The following is a 16,788-nucleotide window of genomic DNA, read 5'->3' on the forward strand; positions in this document are numbered from 1 at the left end:
AGAGCAGCATCCCCTGGGTTTTCCTGGGTTCTTCTGTCCTCTACCATTCTCTTCCCTGAGGCTTTGAGATTTGCAGCCTTGTTTTTAGGAAGCTCTTTGGCAGTCTGCTTACCTGATAAAAATTAGCAGTAGTTTCTTCCCACCTGCATCATCCACGCACTCCTCATTAGCTGAGACTTGCCTTAGCTTTTTGTCCCTTAGACGTTGGTAATGGAGTGGTTATCAGTTCCTTTTTTCCCTTTAGCATTTGACAGCCACTGTCTTGGGGTTTTCCACAAATGCAACAGCCTCATTCTTCACTTGTAACATCTCCTTTTTGTCGGTTTAAGCAACTGATGGAAGTAAATACACACCGAAACAGATTAAAGTACCCTTGTATCCCTTGACAGCTTGACTATTGCACCGGGAATCCTGCAGTTGCAACTGCTGATCTAGATTATCACAAGCCATTTCAAGGAGTAAACTTACGTGGCCTAAAGAAGTTCACCACTGGTTTGTCCCTCTGCTAAAGACAGTGTAGTTCAAGATCCCTGTCCTGATAGTCAAAACCCTTTCTTAGACTGAAAGGCTTTCCTTGGGAGCTCTTTAGCTGGGATTCTCCCATAGGATGTTTTCCTATTGCAGTTGCATTCCACTGGCACCCAGCAGCTATTATTGAAATGGTAGTGGGGAAACTCCAGACCATGGGGAGAAGTGGCATGGAAGCTAGAGATTTAAGCTGAGCTGCTTCTCATAAAACAAAGAAATGTGCAGCACGTAGACTGTAGACTCCAGATATTGACTTAACCCATGTGCACTGGGAACACCTTTACTCTTCCTAGTATGCAAAACGTGCATGCCATGGAAAGAGGTGTCTTGAGGAAGAAGTACTATGCAGATTGCCACCAACACCCCCAGCCTCCAGTACTGCAAATATAGACACCATTTATTTACCCATATGGTCAAAAAATTCTGGTTTATTATCTCAACATGGATCATTTGTGTTCATAGACATAACCTTGTTTGTGTATAAAACCTCTAGTATGGAAGGAAACTGAGCAGTCACTGTGACTCGTATATTTTCATTATAATGATAGTTATAGTTACATTACTGTCATGAATGCTACTTGCATTATAATAATATAATTGAAACTTATTTTTTAACATTAGGCCTTAGGCTGTAAAAGGCTTACAGGGCTCTGGTTTATTTTTTAGAGCAATAGTTATAAAACCATATAACAGATACCTGTCTTCCTACAAATCATACTGTTTTTCACAGAAGTGGGTAACTAAATGTAGGAATTAATATAAAAGTGCAGTTTTCTGCATTGATGGTAGCAATGTATTTACCCCTTGCAAGCACAAAATTACTGGGAATGTAAACTAGGCAGTGAAATGGCTTTCCTGAATAGCGAATGAACACGTTCAATGTTACTTCACAGTTTTTTTCTAAAATACTAAATTTGCAATGTCGTTCTAGATTAGTTTTTTAAAATTAATGGCAAGCGGTAGATAGGAAAATGGATTATTCTTGTCTTCATCTTAAGCTGTATGTTTGGAGTCAGTTGCTGGACTTTTGGTTAACTCAATGGAACCTAAAGCAGTTTACAGAAAAGTTAACTGGTTTATCTGTTTTAATAATTGCACTTGTAGACAGAGGCACTGTTAAAACTAAATTACTTTTTAGCTGAAGAGGGCTTTCAGATCTAAGTTGAATGCATGCTTTTAGCTGAGCTATAGGTTAGCTACTAAAGCTTGTTCATGTTTGTTCCGATAACCACTTCTCTTAGAATTATTGTAAGTTGAAGAATCACTGTAGTAGAACTAGGGAAGAAAAGGTTTATAAACAAAAGTGCGGATCTCAGAAGGAATATTCATTTATGTGTAGCTTTCAGTCCTCTGAAACTAAAATTTCTCTGCACAGAACATCTTTGTTACTCCATGGAACATTGAACTGTTGTTCTGGGAGTTTTTATGTGTGTGTGATTGTTTTGTTTTTTTCTTACCGTGTAAAGGTTGCACAGTGTTCAGAATGCTGGTTTTCTAGTATATATGACTGGTTGTGCAGATGAGTCCTGGCTAGCTGTAAACCCATACTTCCCTTCTGGAAATGGCTGTTTGCTGGCTGGGTCAGCAGAAAGAGCTGGATGGCTGCTCCTTTGATGCTCAGTTAGTGCTTGTTGTGATCTCATCATTTAGCACAAGTCTGTGTCAACCACCAGACCAGGAATCTCGAATGGGAGAGGGAGTATGAGATACAGATATGCATCCTGTTATGCTGCTTTGCTGGAAGGGGAGGAGCCACTGGCTGGAGAAGCAACTCCTTATCTTTGGCTGTGACTCCTTGGGACTTGGCCAGGTTCATCCTCCTGTTTTTCCTGGGTGTAAGTAAGTATGTATAGTATATAGTATATATATATGTATAGTATATAGTAAGTAAGTAAGCATGTATAGCGCATAGCCTGCATGTGCTAAAGAATGTCAACAGCAAAGCACTGCTTATATCAATTACTATTTATTTAAACTAAAAGCTTCCCTTTTAAAGTAGATTAAGTAGTGTTTGTCTCACCTGTTTATACAAGCTGTCATAAAGCAAGCTACTATGTTGTATTTATAATTTTCAAGTGAAAGAAAAATAAACTGCTCATTTACTGAAGTTTTGTGACATGGTAAAAATAAAGGTTGCATTGAGTAGTATAAATCATAGAATTGTATCATAGAATCACAGGATGGTTTGGATTGGAAGGGACCTTAAAAGATCATCCAGTTCCAACCCCCTGCCATGGGCAGGGACACCTTCCTCTAGAGCAGGTTGCTCAAAGCCCAGGGAGGGGCAGACACAACTTCTCTGGGGAACCTGTTCTGGTGCCTCACTGCCCTCATAGTGAAGAATTTCTTCCTAATGTCCAATCTAAATCTCCTCTCTGTCAGTTTAAAGTTATTCCCCCTTGTCCTATTCCTACGTGCAAAATGTCCCTCTTCAGCTTTCTAGTACCCTTTAGGTACTGGAAGGTGGCTCTAAGGTCTCCCCGAAGCCTTCTCTTCTCCAGGCTGAAAAAGCCAGACTCTCAGTGCATCTCCATAGGAGAGATGCTCCAGCCCCTAGATAAAAATCTGTGCTGCTTCACTCTCACAATGAAAGACCTTCTGTAGCTTGTAAATTCATGGCATCTTTGCAGATAGTACTTGTTCAAAATTAATTCAGAAAGAAAACAAATTAGGATTTTTTTACTAGTTGATTTTAGTACCTTTAATCACCTTTAGGGCTGATTGTTAATCTTGTGTTATAATGTTTCAGAAGTGCACTTTTTCACAGTTCATGGTACCTTTCAAGTAGATTTGCTCTGCATACCCAACATTGAAATTCAGAGGCAAATTCAGTATTGAAAATTAGTGATATTCCCTCCTCTTAATAGCTCTGAACACATTAACACATACTTTTCGGAGAAAGAGTTTTTTCGATTTCAGCTTTCCAAAAAATGCTGCTCCAGAAATAATTCATCTGCTCCTGTCTGGATCACTTTAGAAAAAGGAGCAAATCCATTTCAGTGTTGAAAGGTGCTAATTGATAGCTGTGTAGGTGACCCAACAAACGACTTTTAAACTCTTTTGTTTATTGAAAATGTAATTGTAGGTTAGCAGCCTATATATTTTAAAGAAACGTGTCACTGATGAGTTAGCCAGATAAGTTACCAGTTCAATTCCTACATTTTTATGATGCTGTCTGCTAGCTGGATTTCTTTTAGGCATCATCCTAATTAATGTTTTGAAGTAACCTGAACCAGGGTAAATCTTAAAGCTAGACCTGTGGACAGATTGGAGCAGCTTGAAAGGAGTAACTTGTTTTAAACATTCCAGCTTTCTGGAATGGGGTTTACAGCCATGAACTACAAGCACAGGTTCCCAGTATGGCTCACTGTGAGAAGGCGGTCCCTCAGCAGGATACCCACAGTCTAGGGCAGCTGAGCGGGGAGATGTCTGATTGGGTGTTTCACAACCTGAAGTAAAAGGAATATATGCTGGCCATAAAGAAAGGCTGAATATGGGTAACTAATTGTGCTTGCTGGGAAGTGTAAAATGTGACCTGACATCTGTAGTGCTAGGCATGCTCTTGTGCTTTGGACAGTAGCGAAGATCTTCGCTTCAAATTTTCTGGATATTTAGCTTGATTATGTTGTGTCTGGTTAATTAAATCGCATTCTCTCCTGACTTTGCCACTCAAAATAAATTTCCTCTTAACATGTTTTTGGATTACTGTAACCTTGGGTAACCTGAAAATAACTTTGGACAGAAAAACTGGTTGTTTCAAAAATTCTCCTCACAAAATGAGCTGTTCTATGTATAGTACTAACGTTGAGGCTGAGGTTGAATAGGACCCCACAGTTAAAGTGGTTCTAACAGTTATAAATAGTTACTTTCATCTGACCTTAAAAGCTTCCTCAGTTCTGTTTGCTTTCATGTAGAGTTTTCTTTCGGTTCCTACTGTTCAAATTTCCCAGGGAAGAAACGTTTTTCACCCTTTAGCTCTCCTGCTTATGCTTTTGGTGCCCATAGATTGGGACATTTTGTATCCCCCTCTACACTGTGATGTGGTAGAACTGAATGCTTGCAGTTTTCTGGCTGTGGGTAGTATTTCCTATTTGCTGCATTTGTGGTATTAAAGAGTCCTGCAACTTTTTTTGTAGGTTTTCAAGTTTTTGCTAAATGAAGTTTTCTTTTAATAAACTGAGTAAGTTATTTTAATAAACTTTCACACTCTAGCTTGTACATGGTAGATTCTTGACTGTCTTGCCTCTTGTCATGCCTCCTTACTTTTTCCTGTTGCATAACCATCCAGTTTCCAGATTAAAAAGATTCCTTGCCTTGCAGAATTTCAATGTAGGAAAACAACTACTGTGATAAATAAGCCCTTCTTGATTACTCAATTTGTTGAATATTCATATCTCTCTACTATGATACGTGGTTTCCTTATGCTCCTTTTACAAGATGCTGCCCTGAAGATATCAGAGAAAGGTCTTAGCACTCTCATTACACAGGAATTGTACTCTGTGTAAGCATTTTAATTTTTTCATGAGCTGATTTTGCATCTGTATCTTTCAGTCAAGGGTGAGTTTGGAAATGCAGTCCACAAAGGCTAATGCTATCTTTCTCAGTGTTGCATTTACAGTGTGACAGTAGTGATTGTTTCTAGTAGATGCAATTCGAGATCTTTTTAGTCAAAGAAAGAGTCTGTGTGCCTGATCCTTATTGCTGCACACAACAGTGAAAAATTTTCTTGTGGTCAACAGAGGGAATTATTCATCCAGACTCACTAAGGTAAGATTGTTCCATAAATTTGAAACAGTGTCATCTAGAGAGGAGCTTAATTTATTTTTCTTCAGATTTTTCTTGTCCTTGTATTCCTTCACAGTTGGATGCCACATAGTAACAGGGTTTTGGCACTGATTGTGATACTGTTCACTATAGTTTGAGCTGGTGGCTAGATAGGAACATAAAGATCTGCAATTACTTAGTGTATTGGATGTTCAGCAGTGTACAGGTTCTTTAACTATGATGAACCAGCTCTCTCTGATTTAATAAATGAGTGTTTAAAGAAAATACAAGACTTTAATGAAGTCTGCTGATGTTGGACCCCCATTCTCAAGGAGTTGCACCTAAATCTGCCTCTTACTGTGATTTATGTTCTCACAAAGCAATGTGTTTTTAGTGCTAGTGGTTTGCCCCATTACCCTTATGTATCTCAGCTCTTCTGTAGCACAGTACAGTTGTGCCACTGCTAAGAAATGGACTTTTACTAATCTGATGTAGGGGCGAGATTGAAATGGGAAGTGTGCTGCCAATCATCCTTGAAATGACTTTCAGTAACCAGTTATAAACTGCTGATATTCCTTTTGCTAAATACATGCAGTGGGTGGGAAGCCTAGGTAATAAAGGGGACTTGAGCTTTCCCCTAATGTTCACACTCAAAACCAAGCTGTTTCAATGACAATTTTAGCTTTTTTTGCACAGAAGTGGTTAGTGTACTAGAACAGTTTTCAAATGAACTGCTTTCTGAAGTATTTCCTATTAATGTGGTTAATAAGGCACTCTAATATCCCCTTAGGCTGACTGTCATTACTGAAAGCTGAAGTGTTAACTCTAAGAGCAGAAAAGAACTCTACAAGACTATGAAAAGGCTTAATTTTCATTTAGGTTAAGCCATGTAATTAAAGTATGTTGTGGAGTTGTCTGTAGAGCAGACGTGGCTGATTGTTGGCAGCCACCAACACCTCCTGTCGTCGTGAATGCTAATGGTCTTTTAAAATAAATATCATTTGCAGTTAAAATGCACCCATTCTATCAATGATAGACATTCTTCTCTCCACAAAGTACTTAAATGGATTCTTCTTTAGATTGACAGTAAAGAATATGCAATTATTGTGGAACTTGTCACTTTCCAAAAGTTACCCAGTGTGTTGCCCTTACCCTCTTGAACTTTACTACGCAGATGTGAGCAGTGTTCAAAAATTATCGGTTGCAAGAATGCCATTTTTGTCACAAGTAAAGTTAAAGCCTTGGAGCATAATTTGTGGGAACACAACTGGAACAAAATACTTGATGAAAGTATCTTTCTCTGTATAATCTGATGTACTTCTGGGATCAATAGTGTTTCAAGGCACTAAATTTAGATTGCATGTCCAGTATCCAAGATGTAATAAATTTATCAGATTTCCTGCAAAGTTGCTGGAAGAAAGCATTAGCCTTGTGTTCAGCTGTGCCTTGGCAGATTTCCTTCTGTTCCTGTTTGGAATTTACTATTTAATTAAAAAAAAACCCAACAAGCCAAACAAAACCAAAAGCCAAACAACCAAGCCTTGAATTCATATTCAGACTTTCTCATAGCATAACAACCTCTATTAAGCTGTTTATTAATATTTAATTCCTGTTTCTCTGTGCTGCTTCATCAGGTTGCTGCTTCGTCAGGTTGCCTCCACAAATCCTCCTCCGCCTGTGGAATCATTTGCTAAAGCTGCTTGGAATCTTTACAAGTAGAACATACCACTATGCACAGCTTCTTAATTAAGTGAACTTTAAAGTTGGTTGCATTAAAGTTTAACATTTAATGAAAATTTGCTCTTACAAGTTCATTCTAAGATACGTGAAGAAACAAAACTATTACCTTGGTTAAGTATCTCAATACAGCTTTATATGTTAGTGAAGAATGCCTCATTCCCAGGAGTATCCTCCCGAAAGGAGATGTTTTAGTAATTCGTGTTTCTGCCTATTCATTTAGAACTCCTAAAAATACATATTTCCGTAATAAGCTGTGTTCTTTCTAGTTAATAGAGATTAATTGCTCGGTGACTGTACTCTGAAATAGAATCAGGGATCTCTTTATGTTTGGGGTTTTTTTGGTGATTATTTCCCACCCTGATTTTAGTTTCCAATTGGACAGTCTTGAGTCCCATGGCAGTTCTCCATTATCATAGAGAGTCCTGCCTAGGGGCCAGTACAGGCTTTTGAACTCATTCGGAACTGTTTAAGGGACCTAAGCGGTACAGACCCCATAATGGGCAGGTGGATATCCTTAGCTGGTTGAATTCCGTGGTTTACCTGCTGTTGATGCAAAGGGTCAGTGTGAGCTGGACAGAGGAGGGGAGAGAACCACACCAGCTCCTGGGCATGTCTCCTTAGCATTTCTAGCTACCATCAGTCTTCTTTATTCCTAAGTATGAAAGGTTGATGGCAATGGGTAAGTTTTTTTTTAAAGTTATGCTTTTGAACCTTTTGGGTAGGAATCTAAACAGCAACAACAAAAATTTGCCAGGAATCTTTTCCAGTGTTTCTGCTGATGCTGACACTGCTTATTGGTTGACACCAGTGAAATGAGCAACACTTACATCCCGACTGTGTTAGAGCCTTTTTTTTTGTTATGCTAGGAGTAAAAGCTCATCTTATTCAATATCCTGTCTCCAGCTTTTGTTGCTCATGTGTTTTTATGATGCACTTTCCCTCATGTCTGCTAGACGCATGACTGAAGCTGTAGCGAAAGTCCTGGTCTTTACAGGCCACGTTTCTGTCCATCTGATCTTACAAAAGTCTTTAAAAATATTCCATCTCCCTAGTTCCATATTCCCCAATGCTTTTTATAAACAAGAACTAGGATTCTTGGTTTAGGCCTCTTGTTTTGCTACCTTAACCTCATTTCTTAAAATCTATTTTTATTTCTCCTAATAATCATAGGATTTCTCCTTCATGACCTTTTTATTTCTCCTATGAGTGGGTTTGTTGACTTCAATCCTGAACTTCTTAAAGACTGCTTTATAGTGCTTACATATTCATACTGAAAGTACCTTTCTGGGGGGTAATGTGTTTCTAAGATGCCTTTTCACACCTGCTTTCTATTGATTGTCTTAAAATTGAGCTGTGCACTCTTGTCTCTGCTTTCCAGTGGAAGTCTGCAGATGGTAGTAGCAGTTCTAATAATTACTCTCATAAGTGATCTTGGAAGTGAAAAAACATTTAATATGATTATTTCAGTCTATCCTGTCCTCTAATGCTTCCTATGTAATAATTAGATGCATCTTGTTGTCTAAATTTAAGGAACCTTCTATTATTTTTTTTTAAGCTGTATTCTTTAATAAGGGCAGAAGGTTAATGCCTTGGTTACTCAAGTGGGTAAAGACTGGGCTTTGCTGCTCTCTTGTCTCAGATTTCATAGCTTTGGTGCACAATATAGAGCTTAAACTTTCTCTGACAGATTTCCAGTTAATTTGTTTCATTTTCTTTTCCTCATGCCTTGTCACTTATCAGCTTTATTAGGTAGTAACATATTTGCCTGCAGCAAGAATCTTTTATTTGGTGTGAGAAGTTTAACAGTGAAAGCATATTATAAAATGTCATCTAACTGTAAATGAAAGCATTCTCATACGAAAGATTAATGAAAGATTCCATTGTAGCCATATTTATTTTGCTAGGAAAGCTGTTCTTTGTTTTCAAATTACTTTAATATCTAACTATTAAAATAACTAAATAGTGAATACTGGTTATGTATTTGAGATTTTTGTAGTTGATTAGCATTTAATGCCTTGCATCCAACTGTGCCTTTTCAGAAAGAACTTACTCTCTGATGTTCTCCTGTGTCTTAAATTGAAACTAGAGGAGAAAAATCTGAAGAACGTTGATGCGTTCTAAGGCAATTGAAAACAACTATGTAATTTAAATAACATTATGGAATCTAAGCCATTATTTCCTTAAAGTGGTATGATTTTTTCCTTATTTTGATCTGTTTCAGAATAACTTACTCCTAGTGATTTTTTTTAGAAAGAACTTTGCTTTTGTGTGTAAATGCTTCAAAGATGGCAGCCAAACTGGGGAGGCTTTCCTTATTCCCTCCTCCCATTTCCCCAAACCTCCTGCCACACTCTGTTTCAGACTTGGAGTAGCAAAGCGTATGTTTTCATATCTAAATGATAACTGGAACATGTAACGTAATTTATCATCTGAACTGAGGTTTTTGTTTTGATGTTTTGAACCTATAGGTTTTAGAAATCTTAGTAGGGGAAGTAAGGTCTGAGTACAAAGCCAAAAAGGCTGGTTTTGATAGCAACATTATGAAAAGTCTCAGGTGAGAAAGGTGATGTGGAAGCTGCAGAATCACAGAATCATTTTGATTGGAGATCCACCTACGCAGATGGTCAAGACCTATTTGTACTTCTTCCTGGGTTACCTGCTCTAGCTGACCTTACTTGAACAGGGGTTGAACTAGATGACCTCCAAATATCCCTATCAATCTAAAGGATTCTGTGTGATTGTGAACTAATATTCCAGCTCCTTAGGTTTTCCTGAGAAATCATGTCCTGTTCATTGCAGGCTTGATAATAAATAATTTCAGCTATTGTATTAATACCAACTGAATAGCTGGTATCATTGGCTAGCTTGTGACAGGACTGTTGAGGTGCGCAAGCTTCCCCTTCCTCTGCTAATTCCTGTAGTCTTAACTTTGTGGCAAGAACACAGCAGAAACTGTACATCTCCTGCTACATGGTGCCTCTTGTTCAAGGCAAACACATTTTAATTTTCATGCTACCCTTATGTTACAGCAACAGGCTTTCGGTTTAGGTGTAATTGCCAAGTGCTGTGTTAGCCGGGGCTAGTGGTGATTCTGTCAATGTCTCAGGACTGATGGTGTGCCCTGAACGTTAGCCGTAGCTGTTGATCTGGTCAGTAACATGGCTCTGTGTTCTGTATGCCCAACAAGCAGATTTGCCTGGCATGTTTTGAACAGAATTTCTCTGCAGATCCTGCGTAAAATCAGCCTTCATTAACAGTTTAATGGGAGAAAAAATAGCTTTTTTACAGAGCACATGTTGGTTTTGGTTGTGCACATCTTTCTAACTGCTTTCCAGTAAAACCCACATACAGATATCCTTGGGACTGTTATTTTAGTAAAGCTTTTAACAAGGACTGACCTTCAGTAGCTTCCAAAAGAAAGATGTAAGGTCAGTTTTCTCATTGTGCCTCCTGAAAGACAGAAACACAACTATATTTTTCTTCCCTGCATTTATTGCAAGACCTTATTCTATTTCTATGCCTGTCAGCTTTGTGTTGGAGCACTTGGTCTCTTCATTCCTGCTGCTCTGCATTCAGTCATCTTTTCTCATTTCCATGTTACACTTGCAAACAGCAGGGAATGTTTTTATGGGGCAAATGATAAAATAGCCACTGGCAAGCAGACTTCATTCCCCCATCTTTGAGTTCCCTTGACTTTTTTAGTGATGATTAGTCTAAATAGAGTAGCAGAGAGTCAAAGAATGAATGGCCTCTAAGAAAACCCTTCATGGATCTGGTCCATTGAGTCATGAATTCCAAAGCTGGTGGTTATCAGAAGCTTGTTTAGGGTGTAGCAGGGGAATTACTCTATGCTTGTTTTTCTGCTGAGCCTTTCCTAGCCCTCCATTGTTCCTCGCATACAGAGACAGTGACACCAGGCTTTGTGCCTGGCTCCATGGGGCTGGGTATCCTGCCAGGCCAGTCCTGGTGGTGGGAAGGTAGCTATGAGGTGTGAGGTGGCATGCTGGGGGCAGAGGGGAGGTTGGGGAGTGGGAAGGCTAGGCCTCCCTGTGCCAGGGCTGCTGCTGTTGTAAAGTCGTTCCTTTCCACTCGGCGTGAGCTGCTGCCTCATGTGGCTCCTCAGAAAGCAGACCTGCTGCTGTGATTTCCCATAAAGGCTTTCCCTCATACGTGTGCTATATCCATCACTTCAATTGTAATTAGTTCAAATGCCGATGTGAAGGATGTGAGAGAAATATCCCTAATGGTGGACTGTTTGAAAATTTGCCTCTCTGTCAAACGCGCAGCGGGCTGTGTGAGTGCTTTCTTCCATGGTGCATTCTGGTTGGCTTTGAGAAATGGTTGAATACATTTTTAATGATTTTATTTTTCCCTGACACTTTTCTGTGGCTTTTATTATTCTGTGTGGGTTGCTCAGTTGGTCAGAGGAGGAGGAGGCATTAGTGTGTCCTGGGAGGCTCTGCCGGGAACTGGGTTATCACACTGAGAGGCTGCTGTGAGTGTTTACCTCTCCTCACAACAGATCTGCTGATGCCATTTGATTATTAAACAATCTGTATTCCTTGCTCAGGCTTTTGGAGGCTTCCAGCAGTTTTAACCTTGTTACTAAAGGTGATTTTGTGCTCTTAGTTGGTGAGTCAGGCAGCGAGGCACTGGCCAAAGCCATTTTGTGACAAAGCCTTTCTGTCATGACACGAGCTGGGAGCTGTAGGCGTGCTTCAGGAGCCACATGCACACCCTTTGGTGACCCCATTTCTTGCTGGGGGTGTGGCAGTGGTCCATGCTGGCGTAGGGCTGTTGGTGTGGGCCCAGTAGAAGTGCCCCAAGCTGGAAGGTGTGATGTCTGTGCTGGTGCTTGGCCGTACTCAAGCTGTATGTCAGTTGGCTTCAGCTGAAATGTGTTTTTGTGTGTGTGCTGCCAAGGTACTGCTAGTTTTAACTACAAAAGAAATTGCTGTTGGTTGGCACTTTTGGTTCTCTTAAGAAAATAGGGATATAAATTTCCTTTAAATGGTGTGACTTTGTTGGTGAATTTGGACCACCAAAACATGTACTGCTCCCAGCTCTGCTCTTTCTATGCTGTTGAACTCCTAGTTTTATAGTCTGTGTGTGTGAGTGTGCTTCTGTGTGCGTTCCTCATGGGCGTTTCTCTCTTTTGCCCAAATGGATCATGTAGAGCCATCGCGTATGTCCTGGTTTTGTCTGGGATAGTTATTTTTCTTCCTGGTAGCTGATGCAGTGCTGTGTTTTGGCTTCAGTCTGACAACAATGCTGACAACACACTGATGGTTTAGTTGTTGCTAAGTGATGCTTATCCCTATCAAGGTCTTTTCAATCTCTCATGCTGTGACAATGAGGAGAGGCACAAGAAGCCAGGAGTAAGCAGAGACAGGACACCTGATCCAAACTAACCAAAGAGGTATTCCATACCACAGCATGTCATGCCCAGTGTATAAACTGGGGAGAGTGATCCGGAAGGTCCAGATTGCTGCTCAGGTCAGGCTGGGTATTGGTCAGTGGATGGTGAGCAATTGTACTGTGCATCACTTGGATTTATTTTTTTCCTTTCTCCTCTTAGTTTTATATTTTCTTCCCCTGTTATTTCCATTACTATTATTGCTATTATTATTATTATCATTAGTATTAGTATTATATTGTACTTTAGTTATTAAACTGTTCTTATGTCAACTCATGGGGTTTACATTCTTCTGATTCTCCTCCCTGTCCTTCACAGGGTGGGGAAAGGGGGGGTGAGCAAGTGGCTGTGTGGTGCTGAGTTACCAGCTGGGTCTAAACCACAGCAGCATAATTCATAGGAAATACTACCAGTGTGTGACAGAATAAAAGGCAGCTGTGCTTTAGCTTCAGTCCTTGCTTTTTTATGGCAGTAAGAGTTCTTAACACTGCATATAGAATGCTTTTAAAGATTTAAAAAACTCAAGAAACAATCTGTTCTATATAACACTAATGAAATTACATGGTAATAATAATAATAATAAGGATAATAATGCTTGACCCTGCTTTTTCTTGGAGATGGAAACCATGCTAAAGTCCTGTTTAAACTTGGAGCTGTGAATGCTTGGCATCTTTGGTCACTTTGACTCACATGTGCTTTCTTGGATCACAGCATGTCCTTGTTTCACAACTATAAATATGTTTATGCTTTTTAGTAATTTTAGTATACATGCCATGTGAATTGAAGAGTGTTATTTGTGGTGTCATTACATCAAACCTTGAACTGTATTGCAAATACAGCCAGTAGCAACCAGAGTGTGTCTGCTCATTTGCTCTGGGTATGTCTCTTGCATTAAGTGTATTTTCGTCCATGTTCTGGAACCTGGAAATCAAATTCTTCCAGCTTGTTCCTTTTAAATGTGTGCTGATTTTGGCTGAGATAGAATTAATTTTGTAAACTATAGGTCCTAATTTTAATCCAAAACATAGTTCATATTAACTACTATGAAGAAAATTATCCCAGGCCAAACCAGCACATTCTCCATCCCTTATTCCATACCATTTACATCATGCTCAGGTCCTACACTATCCAGTACATTTGTATTACCCACCACCACCGTTCCCGTGCTTTACACAGATATCATTCCTTTATTTTATGGACTATCCCTGTGAAATAGTTTTAAAATATCCATAAATGTCCACTGAGTTCATTTAGTCCATGACTTTGGGCTCTGCCTGTTATGGTGGTCACTCTGGGCAGGAGAGGTGGTGTTCCATGGAGTTACCGGGCACCAAAGCCAGGTCAGGTTCAGCCACTGCTTCTCATGCCCTGTCGTGGTTTAACCCCAGCCAGCAACTCAGCCCCACACAGCCTCTCGCTCACTTTCACCCAGTGGGATGGGGGAGAGGATCGGAAGAGTAAAAGTGAGAAAACATGGGTTGAGATAACGGCAGTTTAACAGGTAAAGTAAGAGCTGCACAAGCAAAGCAAATCAAGGAATTCATTCACCACTTCCCATGGGCAGGCAGGTGTTCAGCCATCTCCAGGACAGCAGGGCTCCAGCACACGTAGCAGTTACTTGGGCAGACAAACACCATCACTACAAATGTCCCGCCTTCTTTCTTCCCCACCTTTACATGCTGAGCATGACTCCATGTGGTGTGGGATGTCCCTGGGGTCAGTTGGGCTCAGCTGTCCTGGCTGTGTCCCCTCCCAGCTCCTTGTGCACCCCCAGCCTGCTCGCTGGTGGGGTGGTGTGAGGAGCAGAAAAGGCCTTGGCTCTGTGTAAGCACTGCTCAGCATTAGCTAAAACACCCTTGTGTTATCAGCACTGTTTCCAGCACAAATCCATACCATGGCCTCATACTACTACTATGAAGAAAATTAACTCCAGTCCAGCCCCAAGCCAGCACAAAATGGTCTATTTTATGATGAAAATGAGATATAGTATCTTTTTCTATTTTATAATTGTAATTGAATTTATTTTTGTAGGTGTAGCATCTATGACTGTGCCAGTGTACATCGCAGAAGTTGCTCCGCCACACTTAAGAGGCAGATTAGTCACCATTAACACTTTGTTCATCACCGGAGGGCAGTTTTTTGCAAGTGTTGTTGATGGAATCTTCAGCTACCTCGCGAAGGATGGATGGAGGTTTGTGAATCTTCCTTGCTAAAAGGAAAGCTAGCAGGGTTGTGGTTTGGTTGACAGCTGTTATAGTTCTTGTTGGAAAAATAGAGTTTATGTATAAAGTGGTAAAGCTGTATACTGAAACGGAACTTTAATAATTAAGTCTCAATAAATTATATCCATACTGCTTTCACTTAGGCTTAATAGTCACAGTATGCTTAGGTGTTTTGACTTTACAAAACTTTAAAAACAGATGAGCAATAAATATGCCTCAACAAGCTTGAATGGTTGACATGTTTATGAAAGTAACTTGCCTCTTGCATTTAGAGTAATTACATGGTGGTTTTTCAGAAAGCGAATTTCCAGGAAGAGTGATGCTCTATTTGCAAAATAGTGGTGTATGTTGAGTATTCTTAAACTGAGCACACTATTGAAGGATTATTGTAGCATGACTTCCTAGTTGAAAGCTTAGGTTATAGAATATATGAATCTATTTTATTCTACTTTCTGGATATTATGTTCTCCCTGGAGACAATGATAAGTGATTCTGGACTGTACCTGTATACCTACTGTATTTATAATGGTGTATCATTTGAGAGCGATGAGAAATCTCAGTGGTTTGGTATTTTACTTGCTGACTTGAAAAAATAATTAACAGAAATGTGTAGGAGGAATAACTTACACTGTACATTCTAACTTCTGGAAACTTGGGCTTAATTATGTGTGCTCTTGTCTTCAAACACTCTTGGGAAAGGGACACATGTTGTAGGGCCTTTGATTTCTGTTGCTACAGCCTGGAGTAATTTTGCTATTTCAAAATCATAATTTGAAGGATCCCACCCGCAAAACCTTGCAAGTTAAATATCAGGTTCTCTGGCTTGTAATGGAGCTAAATAGCTCCATTTTTAGGTTCACTGTCATTGGAGGTTTAAGTTAGGAATAATTAATTTGGGACTTGGTACATAGAAGAACTTGGAAGCTGATCTTTCTGTAATATGTAAAGAAATGCACATTAAAATGTTGAATATGCGTGAAAATAAAAAGTTAGTGTTTTCTTAATTAATCTGTGCTTTAATCTGTGTATGTTTGAAGATTCCGGAATTTTGAGGTATATCATTTTTGTCCATGCGATTGTTTCCTTTGCCTCTTTTATAAGAAGATGTAATATTTTGATCTTAAAAAATAGTCACTTAATGATGAGTTAGTTTAATTTTAATTTAATTTTAAGTTCTAGCTTTGCTTTGTGCTTTCTGAAAATGCAGTGGTTACCTTGGCTCATATACAAATAGCATTTTGCATTTTTACATGAAGCTTTTCATGACCTTTTTATTGTAGTGCATTTGCATTCTCTGCAGACTACGTGTCCACTTACGGAGAATTAAGAAAGAGCCTTCACTGAAAGAAAAACTTAGTTTTGTAGGATTGCTAATCCCTTTCTGCAGGTAAAGAAATGCGCTCAATTTTGAGGAAAGTTAATGACATGCAGTAATGCTTTTCTAAGTAAGATACAAACGGAAGTATTTGATACCTGATGCCAATTATTCAGTAGTTGTGTCATTATTTTTAATTACCTTTTAGACTAAATAATTTGTGAATGTAATGGCCCCTTATGCATGGGGCTGGGTGAGAGGAATGGACAAGATATTTATTTAGAAGTGGAGCTGTGGGTCCCTGCTGCTGTTAGAAACATTGTGCACTTTAGGCAGATTTTTCAATTTCAGTTTACTTCAGCGAGCAGGGATTCAGCTGGGAGAAGCTTTTGTGGATGTATGTCTGTTGGGTTTTTTTCCTTAGCAGTGCCCTGACACATATGATGTAAAGATGTGTTCATTACCTGTGTGTTTCAGTAAATACTAGCACACTGGAAGAAAAATACAAGCTAACAAAGTATCTGTCAGATATTGATCTTATTGGACGGGTGGTTTTTGTTTAATTGTTCAGGTAAACTAAGATACTCCCTAGCTTCAGTTTTTGTAGCACAAAAGCAGACTTCTGGGCTTCTTAGGAAAAGATAAGCATTGTGATACGGCATGTATCAGTTTTCAAATCAAGCAGTGACACAGGATTGACAAGTACATTTGTAGGTAAATGATTATTTAAGGGAAAAAGATCATTCCGGTTTGTTACACCCATGCAAGTTACCATCTTTTGATATGTTACTTTGTAGATATAT

The 16,788-nt window shown here is 39.4% G+C and overlaps 1 protein-coding gene across 2 annotated transcripts in view; it reads left to right on the forward strand.

Moving 5' to 3' along the window:
* Positions 1-16,788, forward strand: part of SLC2A13 (solute carrier family 2 member 13) — a 162,337-nt gene that overhangs the window by 17,052 nt on the left and 128,497 nt on the right. For both annotated transcript variants that reach the window (XM_061467451.1, XM_061467452.1), the window contains exon 2: positions 14,480-14,639. In XM_061467451.1, coding sequence (XP_061323435.1) covers positions 14,480-14,639 — 160 coding nt within the window. The remainder of the gene's footprint in view (positions 1-14,479; positions 14,640-16,788) is intronic.

The sequence above is a fragment of the Pezoporus flaviventris genome, unplaced genomic scaffold, assembly GCF_033815535.1.
Source record: "Pezoporus flaviventris isolate CSIRO_AGI_PZ_B2104156 unplaced genomic scaffold, CSIRO_AGI_Pfla_v1 ptg000045l, whole genome shotgun sequence".
In the NCBI taxonomy this organism is placed as follows: Eukaryota; Metazoa; Chordata; class Aves; order Psittaciformes; family Psittacidae; genus Pezoporus; species Pezoporus flaviventris.